At 32.6% G+C, this 13,936-nt stretch overlaps 1 protein-coding gene across 1 annotated transcript in view; it reads right to left on the bottom strand.

Moving 5' to 3' along the window:
- The window catches only part of RFX3 (regulatory factor X3), a 124,689-nt gene that overhangs the window by 12,779 nt on the left and 97,974 nt on the right, over positions 1-13,936 (bottom strand). The window contains exons 6-9 of the mRNA XM_067315223.1: positions 9,419-9,600; positions 8,753-8,872; positions 1,462-1,583; positions 82-194 (exon numbers count right to left, since the gene is read on the bottom strand). Of these exons, the coding sequence (XP_067171324.1) occupies positions 82-194; positions 1,462-1,583; positions 8,753-8,872; positions 9,419-9,600 (537 nt within the window). The remainder of the gene's footprint in view (positions 1-81; positions 195-1,461; positions 1,584-8,752; positions 8,873-9,418; positions 9,601-13,936) is intronic.

The following is a 13,936-nucleotide window of genomic DNA, read 5'->3' as shown; positions in this document are numbered from 1 at the left end:
AGTATGCTTTGTATTACTGCGTTGTACTGATCCTCACTAGATGTCATGAATTTTCAAAAATAAATGGCTTGTAGGAAATACCTCACAGTGCTCTCGATAAAGACTCTGCAGGGATTTGATGTCCTCAAAGGTAGTACCATCTGGCAAAGAAGATATTTCAACTTCTCCAAACTCTGGAAGTACGCGAGATGCATCTGTTTCCATGACAACATAATGGCAAAAAGCTATTTTGAATGGTGCCAAGTACAGTTTAATTCAGAAAACATTTAAGGGCAATACAAAGAAAGGAATTCCAAAAGGTCATAATGTTTAAAGAGAAAAGTCTTATACATGTTATATTTTAAAACTGTAAATAAATCGGCCAGCACTTTTCAAGCAAAAGCAAATGTTAAATTATTCTTGACAGGTAACATTAAAAAGATGTCATATACATACTACATCTATATAAAAAAAGTTAACACAAATATTTTCAGAATATTACAGAATGATGCAAAATATTTATGTCAATATATAAAAGATTAACATAATTTAATAGTTTTCATTTTGCTCGACTGAAGAATTTCTATGTAGTCAAATATGCTAGAGTTTAGTACACTCAACAATATATTTTTATTTGAAATCTATTAAATTTTCAACTGAAGCCAAGGTGTGCTTTTGGTATTTATCACAAATGTTTCCAAGAGACAGGCTGGTTTGAAGGAAAAATGCATCATCAGCTGGAGGGGAGGTTGGCACATGCAAAGGAAGATTCAAAACATTTTAACTCTACCTCTCCGTTACCAGTGATTTCAATAATAGCTGAGTTAGGCCAAAGGATCTTGAAAATCCCAAAATACAAACTCAAAAATAAGCCTATTGCAAAAGGCTTACTACTGCAATAACACAGCCAATCAGCCTTTTTACATAAACAAATTGCTAATTACTTTTTCTTTCCACTACAGAGAAATTTACATGCTTAGCTAGATCTATGAATACACAAATTGGACATTTTTAAACATGAACCTTGGAGATCTAGTTTTAACTATTTGGCTCTTTTCATTTCTAACACATTCAAAACAGACCACAACAGTGGTTAGCCTCCAAGTGCAATGCAAAAAACCCCCAACACTTTGTTTATTTTTATTTAAAAAATATAAAAATGCTGTAAAGCACATGGAGGGAACCCATTAGAAATTAGTAGAACTTTGCATGGCAACTTCATTACAATTTATACAGTATTACAAATACCATGTAAATACAGAATCTGCATTTTTTTTGTTCTTATATGATACACATTAAATATTGCATGAGGCTCACAACACAGAACATGTAGTTTAACTATCTTTTTGTTCTGTTATTAGCAAAAATTTTAAAAAGGCCTTGATGACTTTATAAGCAATTATTTTACTTGTGTGAGTTGATATTGATAGTAATAATGGATTTTTGTTTATTTTTACAGCTGTATAAAACGGACTTTCATACCTAAAAACTGCTGATGGTGTTGACTTTGGGCAATTACAGTTTGTTCAACAGATGTGCCTGTCTGTTGACCACTTCCTGTGAAGCCATCTGCAACTCCATCCACTTTCTGCATAGGCTTATACCTAGAAAAATATCAAATACATAATTACCCTTTCTGTTCATTTCTTCATAAATGACATATTGCAATTTATGTTATGTCTGATTTCTCAATCCCAAAATAAAGTTTTCCCAGGTCATATAGAGGAAAAATAACAGAAGAATTTACAATTTTTTTATTTATTTTGCACATAAGAGAAGAAACAATGACTAAAGGAAAGCTAGAACATTAATAATGCATTACACAACTCATAAGGTGGTATTACAGCACCACTACCAGCTTCTTCTGTAATTTAGCTTAGGAACAGCATACCCCTACGAACAGTTGATTTACACCAAAAGGAATCACATCTTTCCCTTTCCAAATGACCTGTCTTCCCAGGAATTAAGTAACTGAAAAATAAGTGTGCATTACCTTAAGAACACCACCACCGCTATCTGAAGACAAGGAAACTGAAAGAATTTTGAAATGTAAGAAACTCCTCTTGAAAGCTTAGAAGGCCTGAGAAAGCCACTCAGAGACCTAAAATCTTCATTGCTCAAGTCTCAAAATATTTTATAAAGGATAAAAATGTTTCTATATAAATAGAAATGTTGGTTTTGATGAGCAAGTGTTCTAAGAAAGTCTGACAGACTGAAGTTCCTGCCTGTCACTTCCAATGCAACTGAGAATTAACTCTGTCCCAGCTCTTAATGGCAACATATTGGAAGCTTTGCCCTTTTGAAATAAGAAAAGAAAGTAAGAGAAACTCCAAAGCAGAATACAGTGTGTGTTAACTATCACTCACATTGGAATTGTTATGCAGACTGTAAAACTCTATGCTAATTGCAGAAATGTGACAAGAAACTCCACTCTGGTGAGAAGCAGTTGAATCAGTTGTGAACACTTTCTCATTCTGTTCCCAATAAACATAAAGCAGCAATGTCTTGTTTATTTACTGACATTTTACTTTAAAAGAAAATTTCCACAAAAAATTCCCACTCAATATCCTGGGCATTCCTGACATGCATTTAAATATACAATAACATAATGTATACAAAGGTACACTTTTCAAGAGAAGGATTCCTAGACTGATTAACATGAAGTTTTATAACTTTAGGAATGTTAATGCTTGGGAACAAAGATGACGCCTACCAAAATCTCTAGGACATGAGGTTGTTGCTTTCTTTAACAACCCAGTGTAAAATCCTATGCCTGATGAAGTCAATAGCGAAAGTCTAATTGACTTTAATAAGACTAAAATTTCAACTCTGGTAAAATGGTAGCACTGAACTCTTCTGGATGGGCTTCTTGCTACTTCATAAACCTATCTGTAATCCAAGCATTTAATTTGGGAAGAGGAGCAATTTCTATGAATATTTGTAAATCTAAACCAAAACTTTTAGACAGTTCATTACTTTTTACAAAATACGTAATTTCACAAACTTTTCAGCTCTTGAAATACAATCCAAAATACTTTGGAGGCATAAAAATTGCACTCTAAGAGTTTCTGGAATATGGAAAAAAACCTTTAATTAAAAGCATAAAGGCCAACTTAATCCTTTAGTGCTGGGAACCAGGATTATCCAGCTACTTGCTTTCTTGCAATTCACTGTGCTTTATTCAAAATATGCTGGGAAAAAATCTTAATTCTGGCACTGTGACAGGTGACTTGTCACAGGAGTTAACCAGTTTCAACAGCATTAGAAAATCGGCAGCAAAATGCAACCAAGGAATGATAAATTCTTTTTCAGGAGCTTCAAATGAAACATATGCAGGCATATATGAACAATTTTAGATCTGCTGTCTTTTATGGATAGTACAAAGTGGAGCTTTGGCAGTGTAGATGACAAAAGACTCTCCAGAGTTTTTTTGATAAATTCCAACTATTTTTGGTGCATGGAATATTACTACAATTTCCTAACTGGTAAAATTTACATTTTCTAGAATTTTCCAGCCTTTTTACTCTATTTCACTGTTTTATCCTCTACTAACATATACCCTATTCCATTTTTCACTCTTTTGTCTAGAAAAAAATTGTTTTTAATTACTGAGAGACTAGGTACTGAAAATAATAACTGACCTTACAAGAATATTACAACTTTCAAAAGATACTTCACTCAAGGATATCACTTGAATTTTATATAGCTTAATATAAACACAGTAAAAGTTTGTGAAGATTTTATTTAACAACAGACATTTTCTGAATTTGTGAAAAGCTTTGAAAATCCAGCAAAACGAAACTATTGATATCTGAACACAGAATGAGGTAATTCAAAATGATGCAGAATCATATGCTTCCTTGACTATCCAGTTAGTTTAGAATACAACTTCATTGACTCCCATACTCTAATTGAGACATAACATAATTAACAAACAGAAATTTTCTCTCTCACAAAAGAACAGATTGAGAACTTCTGATTAAAATTCATGAAAAGCAAATAATCCAAATTCATTAATAAGATAAAGCAGAAAAAGGATGAGTGATAAAATGTCTGTTTGATGTTAAAAGCACATATAAAAGTGGTAAGACAAAGGAACAAGCTGAGAACTATCAAAACTATGAGAAATCAAAATGGGGTAAGTCAGAAGACAGACAAAAAACAGATGGCAAGCTTTTTCAGTTAAATTTTTTGCAGGTTTTGGTATGTGCTTATACTATTGCCATACTGCTAATATTTCAGATTTTTCTCCAAAAAATGATACATTGCACTCTATCTTCATAAAAAAAGAGACCAACACTATAAAAATGCATAATTTCTCTGTTTTCCATAAATGTAAGCTTCTTTTTAAAAGATCTATAAATACTAAGAACCGATGCTTTGGCCTCGAAATGGCTTGGTATAAAGTGAATGTTAGACTAGACTATATCCAGGAAGCATGAGAATATGGGCAGGAGAACAGTAAAAAATACAAGTTATTTTCTACGTAAAATAAACATGTAGGGTAAGCAAAATGCTTAGAAAGTAGTGATTAGTGATTTCTGATTAAAACAATAATATATACCTTTGCTGAATGCTAAACTGTACAGTGGATAGCAATATTTTTGTTGTACTTATTAAAATGTTAGTTGAACGTTCATCTCCCATAAATGAAAGCAAAAGGCATAATTGGTATGTGCAAGAATTGACAGATGTATTTGAAATTACCTAGAAAGATGGAAGTTTACTTCTGCAAATAAAATTGAAAACATACATGTGAAGAATGTTCTAAGAAAAAGACAGGTGTGCTTATACTAATTTCCCTAGTATAAGCCATAAAGGTAACTCAGCTTCTAAGCCACAAGGTTCTGCTCATGAAGAACTAAACCAAATGGGCTAAAAATGAATCTTGACTTTAGGGATTGCATCTCTGCTACATTTCCCTGAAATGGTCTGACAAGGACAGCTTATGGGAAAGAAATTTCACAATGAGATTGTACTTTAAAATGGCAAGAGTTTAGTGCCAGACTTGAAACTGTGCAAAAATATTTGGCATAATATTAGGTTTTGATACTACTTTATTTCTTCCTAATAATCTTTGTGAGAGCTCCATTCACTGTTAGTCAGCTCCTACCCTGGAAAACATCTAGGAGCAGGATGTCAAAGGCAAGCCAGGTTTTCACTTGCAAGTTTGACTCATACAGCAGGTCCAGCTGAAAAACAGGGTGTTAGCTATTATCTTCCAGCCAAGACTAGTTGTTAACTGTGCATTTCTTCACTCCATTTCAAAGGTACTTCAAGACTCTTAACCTGTGGTTGCTGTCTGCATACCACTGTCTCAGCTGGAAGATAGGACTGTTAGCATCTGTGATCTGTAGTTACTCTGTTTTTTCTTCTTACTGGAACAGAGAAAGAGCACTCCCACAGCTCACGCTGATCACAACTGAAACTAAACAACTAACAGCAACACCTTCCACTGATGGCTCTTTCATCTGAAATTTATGTCTGAGAAATCTCAGACCCTGAATTCAAGCCGAAACCAAACTCTGAACATGGACGTGTCTGTAGAAGCATTTTGAAATATTTAAATTACACAAACAGAAAAGGTGCATGACCCTCAGATTAAGAGAAGGAAGGAAGAAAAATTATCTGTAGCATGAATTCAGTCTGCAGTCTTTGCCAGAAAGTCAAGGACTAGAAGTGTATATCCAGTTAGATGTTTCTGAGGGAGGTGGTAGAATTGGTACAACTAAACAGAAAATGTAGACTGACTGCAATTTACTGCTGATTTAAAGGATAAAAGAAGCATTAGAAACATCAATAAAACTGGAAATAGAAGCATTATTACTCCTAACCATGCAAATTATAACATTCAGCCCTTTAATTATCTCACAATACAACAATTTTGATAAAAATATATAGATATACATCAAACTTCTAAATTAGATACTAAGCGTATTCTACAAATGTAGAAGAAATCTTAGTTCGGAAGCATACCTAGGCTTTTTAAACTGTGCACTGAAATTTTTAAGTCAAGTCATTTTTATATGCAGCACTTCTTTTTCCTCAAAATATGCTAACCTCTGTGGGCTACTGAATACAAGCATATCTCAGTTTCCATTAAAAATAATCAAGGAAAATATATGGACTTTTTCATGAATATAGAATAAAGTTTGACACTGTATCACCAAATAAGGCTATAAAGAGGGAATAAAAGACTAAATCTCATGATTACTGTATGCTAGAGAGTGATAATAACGAAGTGAACATGCTGGACTGTGAAATACTGGTGTTTTACATATTTGTTAATCCTTGTTTAAAATAACTATTTTAATAAATACATTCTAATGAGATAAAAATGTTCTGTAATCATCTAACTTTGCTTTAAAAAAGTCTGTTTTTATCAGAAAATTTGACATTTTCAGGTTCAGACAAAACATTTTGTATAAGTAAGAGTGGTTCACAAGTTTCCACTTGAATGAAAATTTCTAACCTTCTGGATAAACATCTTTCTGAAAACTTCTATATTCAGTTCAGTATTGCCAGCATATTCATTGCTGTACAGAACAGAGACAACAAACATTTTTTCACAGTGTAAATGTCAAAGTCTTTGATCTCTTCATTTTATTTATTTAGGATGCCAGGATTTAGTCCAGCAGAAATAGAGAGATCTGTGCACACTTGAACTAACTTAAGGGATGAACAAATATCCTCAGAACTACTGTATATGGATAATACACCAGCAGGACTCTGTAAACACCACTTCCATTTCTAAGATATCTGAGCGCACATCACAAGCTTTCAAGAGCATAAACAGAGAACAACTTAAAAGACAAAAAGGTAAGTACTGCCACTTCTAGAGCAAAGAGATAAAACTTCATCTAAGAAGATATATTGGGTTGGCTGATTTTAAGGATTTAATACCAAAATGATCAACAGTCGTGTTTTCTGCAGACAATACTGGAGACAGCTGATAGAGGCTTTCACTTCTCTCCATTCCTAATCTGTTCTTCCTCACCTCTAGAATCTATTAAAAACAAAGCATAACCAATGGCCCTACTACAACACAGTATTTTTCATGTAACTGCTACCTCTTCAGCACAATTTCCCAGTGCGTTGTATTTCCCTCCCTTCATCAAAATCTTTATAGATTTTTGAAACAAATATTATGACTGGTATGAATTAAGTATGAATGGAAATGTGTGTGTGTGTGTGTGTGTGTGTGTGTGTGTGTTTGTGTGTGTGCGCGCACACGCACATGCACGCATGCAAAACAGGTTAAAGGAAAGGTATGCACTAACTGCTGTAAAATACCACATGTGTGATTTCATTCAAGTAAAGATGGGGAACAAACTGACTTAAGATAATGTTGAGAAGATGAAGAACAAGTCTAGAGCCAAAAAATATATGCAGATAGGAAAATAAGAGAACTATGAAATTCAGGCATTTTTGCCTAAGACCTGTGGCAAGGTTAAATAAAATAATAAAATAATAAGGCAACAGATCCAAAGTAGCATCCACTCCTAAAAGTTTCAAAAGGCAAGTCCAAAATCAGTTTGCTATCACAAATCAAAAAGAACACAAGAGATATGACATTAAGGGATGTTGCATACAAACAATTCTGGCCAGACCACTGCGGCATATATCTTTGTTCATGTATATGATTTTGTGTGAGAGTGAATGAAATTTGTAAGAGAGCAAGCTTGAGTGGGTAAAATCAGTTTGCTTACAGATTTTGTGAATATCTATCACTTTTCCTTACCATAAGATCTTGGACTGAGTCATACTAGAAGACATTTCATACTTCCCTATTATGCCTAGCACAGGATGGTTAAGACCATACATGTTATCATGAATATACTCATATATATATGAGTTTAGTGCTGTACCTAATTCTGAAAGTTAATAGTAAAATCATTTCAGATTAAAGTGATTTCTGCATTTGATGTTAAAGGTGGTTTGCATGTCACAGCTGTGTCTGGGGCCACAAAATACACTCAGTAGTCTGCATCAAATAGCTCATTTAACTGGAATTTTTCTGTAATAGCTCTAAAGATGTCTTTCTTGAGATGCTGTCATTTCACGTATGTTTCATGAAAATCAAACATATTAGATATTTCCCTTTAGGGTGATATAGGTTGCTACTGACTTCATTCTAATAAAAATTAGCCCCAAAGAAATCTGCCTATTTCAATTTTTTTTCTAACATCACCTGTCCAGGATAGTGTTTTTTTTCTATAAGCATATCCACACAGTCTTTCTCCACCAGCTTAGCTCTTTGTGGTCATTCACTTCTGATTAAAACAATTTTTTTCTCAAGAATTCCGAGAAAGCGCAACTGCTTTCAGATACTTCTGAATGTTCATGAGAACCCCAGCAACGACAGATGCTGAGGGAAAATTCTTAAAAGATCTTACGGAGAAACTATTCTGGTCACTTTAGTTACTGTCAAGAGAAGGAAATCAACACCAAGCTGAACTTAATCATGAACTTTCTTATAAACAGCTCAAACATGAAATGATAAAGTAAGGAAATCAAACAAAATTCGAAATTCAAGCTCTAACTACTTGTCTTCAGCTTGTGGGAAAAGAACTCAGGACTTTTTGCAAATTTATGACAATTTCTAGGTCCATATTCTCTCATGTTGACTGATATCTGACTTAGGGATATCAACTGCAGATCTGCAAACTTTTATTCTTCACAAAAGGGAAGTTGAAGAGAATTTGCATTAGAAGTTCAACTTTTCCAAGTAAGGAGAAGTAAGCCTTCAACAACCAGAAATTTCACACTGTACCTCTGTTTCTGCTGCATGGGCTGTTGTCTCATAGCCATATATTGCATGTCCTCTTGTAGTCGATTAAGAGGAGAGTCTGGCTTGACACGAATCCCATAATAATGATATTTGGAATTCCCCCTTTATGAAAAAAATAAGAGGAAAACAAAGAACAAAAACATTAGTTTTATGCAGATATATCACGTTTACTTTACAGTTTACCTTGACTGTAAAGCAACAGTTGAAAATTAGGTCTGACCCTCGTTTCAAACCTGTTGTAATTCTACCAGTTTTGGCAAATTAATTCACTCCCTTAAACAAGTATTTCCCAACATTTTACACTTGGAATCCACTTGAATAAGAAAAATAAAATACACATAAATATAACTTATCTAGTCATGGGGAAAAACACAATTCTTAAATTTTCCAAACAGCAAGCTGTATTTTATTTGCACCTGCAGTGTATATATTAAATTTAAACACACAAACACAAAAGATCAGGAAAAATAAAAATATTATAACTTATGGAAAAATGTAAGTGTTTTATATTAACACACAGAATTGACAGAAAAAGAATTGTAATGTTTAAACACTAATTTTATTTGTTTACAGAATAGCATACAAGTTTCTTGTTCACTGTTATTATTCTTATTTTCTAATATAATTTGGGATTTCATTAACACAAACCTAGTTCCAAGTCTTCTGGTCCGTAATCCCATGAAGATTGACCGTATGAGTTTTCCAAAGGAGGCAGCATTGACTGGATCCAACTTGTGTTCCTGACAGTGTCGTAAGTAATGGTTGTAAAGGGTACTTCTTGGGAGACTCACTCCTTCTGCAGTTTCATAGTTGTCTAAAAGCCATTGGAGCTAAATCAAATACAAAACAGCAAAAAAGTAAATTCAGTATTACTTTATTAAAAAAATCTTAACCATACACTACTAATTTACAACATTTTTGAGATCACTTTTCAGGTCTGTTAAACAATAACTTTGTTCTTCAAACAAACAGAGATTCTTTAAATGCTAGCTACAAGAGAGTGTTTGGGGATCTTCAGAATTAGCAAGAAATAGCAGAACTCATTGCACTTGTGACCTCAAGTTAAATTACACTTCTTAAAATATTTTTGATTCAGTACCACAAACCAACACTCGATAAAATTATACTTTGGAGACAAAAGAAAGCTGTAAAGAAATAAAATAATCATGAATAGAATTCATATAAATTGAAAATAACAAATTCCTTGAATTAACAAAAGTTACCTAATGCATTTGTAAACCTGGAATATTACACTCTTTCTCTCTTTGTCACGTGTCAAAAAACATTATAGCATTTAACTTAATAGGATTTTTTATTTCCAGATACAAAAAGTAAGAAACTATTGTATATAAACCAAAGAGAACCTAGATAATATTGAAAATAACTAGTACATCTATGAAGTACTATGGGTGCAATCCCTTTCAGTTGTAGCCTGTTTGGCTTTCAGGAGGAGCAGAACAAGATTCTTAGACAAGTATTAATCTTTGCATGTAATTATGACAGGCAATTTTGGAAACATGCAAGAAAACACTTTTTATATAACATCATTGGACCTTACAGATAGTGTACATGCATGAAACATATACAACAATCACTAACATATACAAAAATTAAAAAGGACACTTCAGTAATGCCAGCTTTAACACAATAGGAGAATGACAGAATAAATCAGAAACAGGTTGAGGTCATATTTAAATTCCACTGTTTCAGGTTTTTTGGCACACTAAGTTTTTCCTTAGCTTTTTCCAGTACTCACCATGGTTTTGGTTTCCTGGATTTCTCCTTTAATTTCAGTTTGAATGATCCACAAATTTTATTTTCTGTTTGAATTTTTTTGCCAATTTTCCTCAGTGTTTACATCAAAATGATGCTGCATGAATATTTAAGCTTGCTAGACTCAGAGTTCTTACCAAAATTCTGGATTTAGTTTGAGCATCCAGTGAAAACCCAAGCCAAGGACATTGCATCTTCAAGCCTTGCAACTACATTTTATTCTGATGAGCTAGATACTCACACAAATTTATAATAACTTTCAATTTAGTTCAGTAAAGCAGTAACTCGTGGGACTAAAATATGAATTATTAAGCTACACTAAGCTACACTTGTATATCTATAGAAGGTCTATGTGTTATTTAGTATACTGGTCTGCAGGATTATTTCCTGGTAGCACACTACACAAATTCTGTTCCATCAATGTTTCAAGTAATTTGTCATTTAAAGAACATGTATATCAATATTTTAGTTTGCATTATTCATGAAATGTTTCAGTTCTAGCCTTTTCATTACTGCAAAACTATTACATATTAAAATATAGATTATAACAAATGCAGTGGACTTACAGCTTTGTTTTAATCACAATATGCCATTTACAATACAAATTTACTTTAGACCTTTCAAACACCATTTCCATTCTTTCTTTTTATAGGAAACATGACCATAACTTTTCTTTGTTTCTGAACATAGGCTCTAGACAAATACACAGAAGTAAGCTCTAACTGGTTTCAATATGGAAAATTTTAGCTCAGTTTGTAGGTAATTTTACATTTCAGACAGACAAAATGGAAAAGCGCAGTTCATCATCTTTGTTTAATCTTTCATGTCATTACTTTAAAAGTCTTAACATTCACAAATGTCTTTCAAATTGACCATTTCTCATGTTGAAATAAAGCTGAAGAAAAAATATAACCATAAACATTAACCTTTACCTGAATGTATTAAACTGCTAATTTCACTAATGACCAGACACAAGCATCTCTGCACTTAGAAACAAAGGTGCTTATAACTCTCAACTGTTGCATTTTATCTCCACTAAACAGAACAGATAAGTAACATGAAATATTCCTATCTTTTTCCTAAAGGGAAAAATTTGATTGACAAACAAAAACAATTATTTCCCAATTAACTTCTATATGTAGCATTAAAGATGCTTTCTTCCAGGTGGCTTATAAGCTATTAGAACACTTTAAGTGCACTTTATTAATGATCTGAATTTCTAACAGATGTTATTTTAACCATAACTTGCATAATCCAACACTTGGAAAGCAAAACCAGAGATAAGCAGAAAATAGGGATTTTTGCTCTAGGGTGAAGTTAGTTCAGTAGCAAAGGCTTGAAGTCATTACTTGCTAGATTACAGCCTAGGAGGAAGAGTGCAGCTAATACAGAATTTTAAAAGGAAAATGATCTGCAAACATTACAAATCCATTCTAAATAATCTTTAAAAAACATATTTTATCCAAGAAGAGATACAATTCTAAACCTGAGCTGTTCAGGTTTGAATCTTGGCTTGTTGGTTTACCATATTAACCAGATTTAAAAATGGTAAGTATGAAACGTTTACAGACTCGCACTTCCTAAAGTGACTCTGACGCCAATAAAGCTGCAATGTTTATAAAACGTTAGATTATCAATTGATTAAATACATCAATTTCATGCAGAAAGAAATCAGTAAAGCAAAGAAAACAGAAGAGAAATGACAAATTCCTTAAAATGCATAGACTTTAACTTAGGCAACATAATTCCAGAAAACTTTATAGAGTTATAATAGTGTAGAAATCCTAAGTGTTAAACTAATAATATTTGAATGGCCTAAAGATTTTCCCACAAATTCATATATCATTTGTAAAGTAAACGGTAATAGTAATTAAACACACAGGAATACTATTCTAAAACCCCCAAAACATTGCTTTAAAAATAGGCAAAACATCTGGTAAGTTTGACCTTGGTTGTATTAACTTCTTCCAAAATGACTGAGGCTAGGAAAAACTGATTGACACAAAAAAGATGCACAGGACTCTTTTTTCATAAAATCAGAGATATATCCCTATCTGAATAATTTTGAAAATCCCTACAAAACAGTCAGGAAAGAAATATCATAATAAGACTAGCATAATAAGTAGATGCACATCTCACTATTAGGAACACATTTTAAAGAGTCTGTAACAAAGAGAACGAAAGGACTACAGCTTTCTGGGGTAGAAGAGCTTATTTTATAATTTGCATTGGCTTTAGTACCAAATTTCTGGATTTTATAATATGATTAAACACAAACTTATTATCACTTCAAGTGTTCAAGTCTCAATTCGGATTTCTGTCTCTTTGCCAAAAAAGTTATGGTCTCTTTAACCATGACATTTAAATATTTTTGATATTATTAGGTTGTTTTATCATTAAAAGAATTCTTTTGTAAACATGAAATGTGGATTCTAGAAGTCCTTCTGTATACTTTATATAATTTGACTTCCCTCTTCCAACTTCAGCATTTTCTAAAAAATAAATTTTCACTTCCAATAAATGTTACTAACTCCTGCTGTCTTTGTCTATCACAATGTAAAACTTTCACAAAATAGTTCTAGTTTTAACCTCCAGATTACCAGACTCATATAGGAAAAAAATCAACACCCAAACCAAAAACCTACTAAAACATACATTTTTTATTTGATTTCTGAGTGACAGCTTCTGTTACCATACTCTTACATTAAAACAACAGGCCAAATATAAATTTCTACTGTAAAATAATACAGGAATTTGAAAGTATATACATTAGTTAGCAAAGCTGAGAAGCAAAAAGGAGGCAATACGAACACAAACTAAACAAGGAAAAAATACAATGCTAGTTATACTAACAGAAGAAAAAACATTTCAGGAAAGACTAGCAACTTACATAAAATTATTATTTATGTAACAAATTTAAAATTAACTTTTGGGCTTTTTCCTTTACCTCAAAATTACATTTAATGGTTTTATTACCATATTTGAAAATCATCTTTTTACACAAACATCTTCTACCTTCTTATAAGGAAAATTCTTAAGTGTAGGATTTGCAAAATAAGAATAAAGCAGAAGGCAGTAGAAAAGACATATATGTGTAATTCAGGCTATCTGTTAAGATTGTTTTCATTTTTTTTCCAGGTCACCACATGGATCTTCAGCATTCTTAAGTCATTTCAGAATAAACTCTCTATTCTGAATAAACAAAGAAACACCACAAAATAACCCAGAGATAAGACTTTCTCTACTTATTTGATTCTTCTCTTTCCCTTCACATGCCCCTAAATTAGTCTGGGTACACAGACTCTTCTTTGTAGACAACTTTACTTAAAATGTCAAAACCTAGATAATTAAGAATTATTTGAACATTATTTTGACATTTACACTATAATCTGC

Source organism: Apteryx mantelli, chromosome Z, assembly GCF_036417845.1.
Source record: "Apteryx mantelli isolate bAptMan1 chromosome Z, bAptMan1.hap1, whole genome shotgun sequence".
Taxonomy (NCBI): domain Eukaryota; kingdom Metazoa; phylum Chordata; class Aves; order Apterygiformes; family Apterygidae; genus Apteryx; species Apteryx mantelli.
The sequence above is the reverse complement of the archived record's forward strand: the minus strand, read 5'-3'. Positions and strand labels throughout refer to the sequence as shown.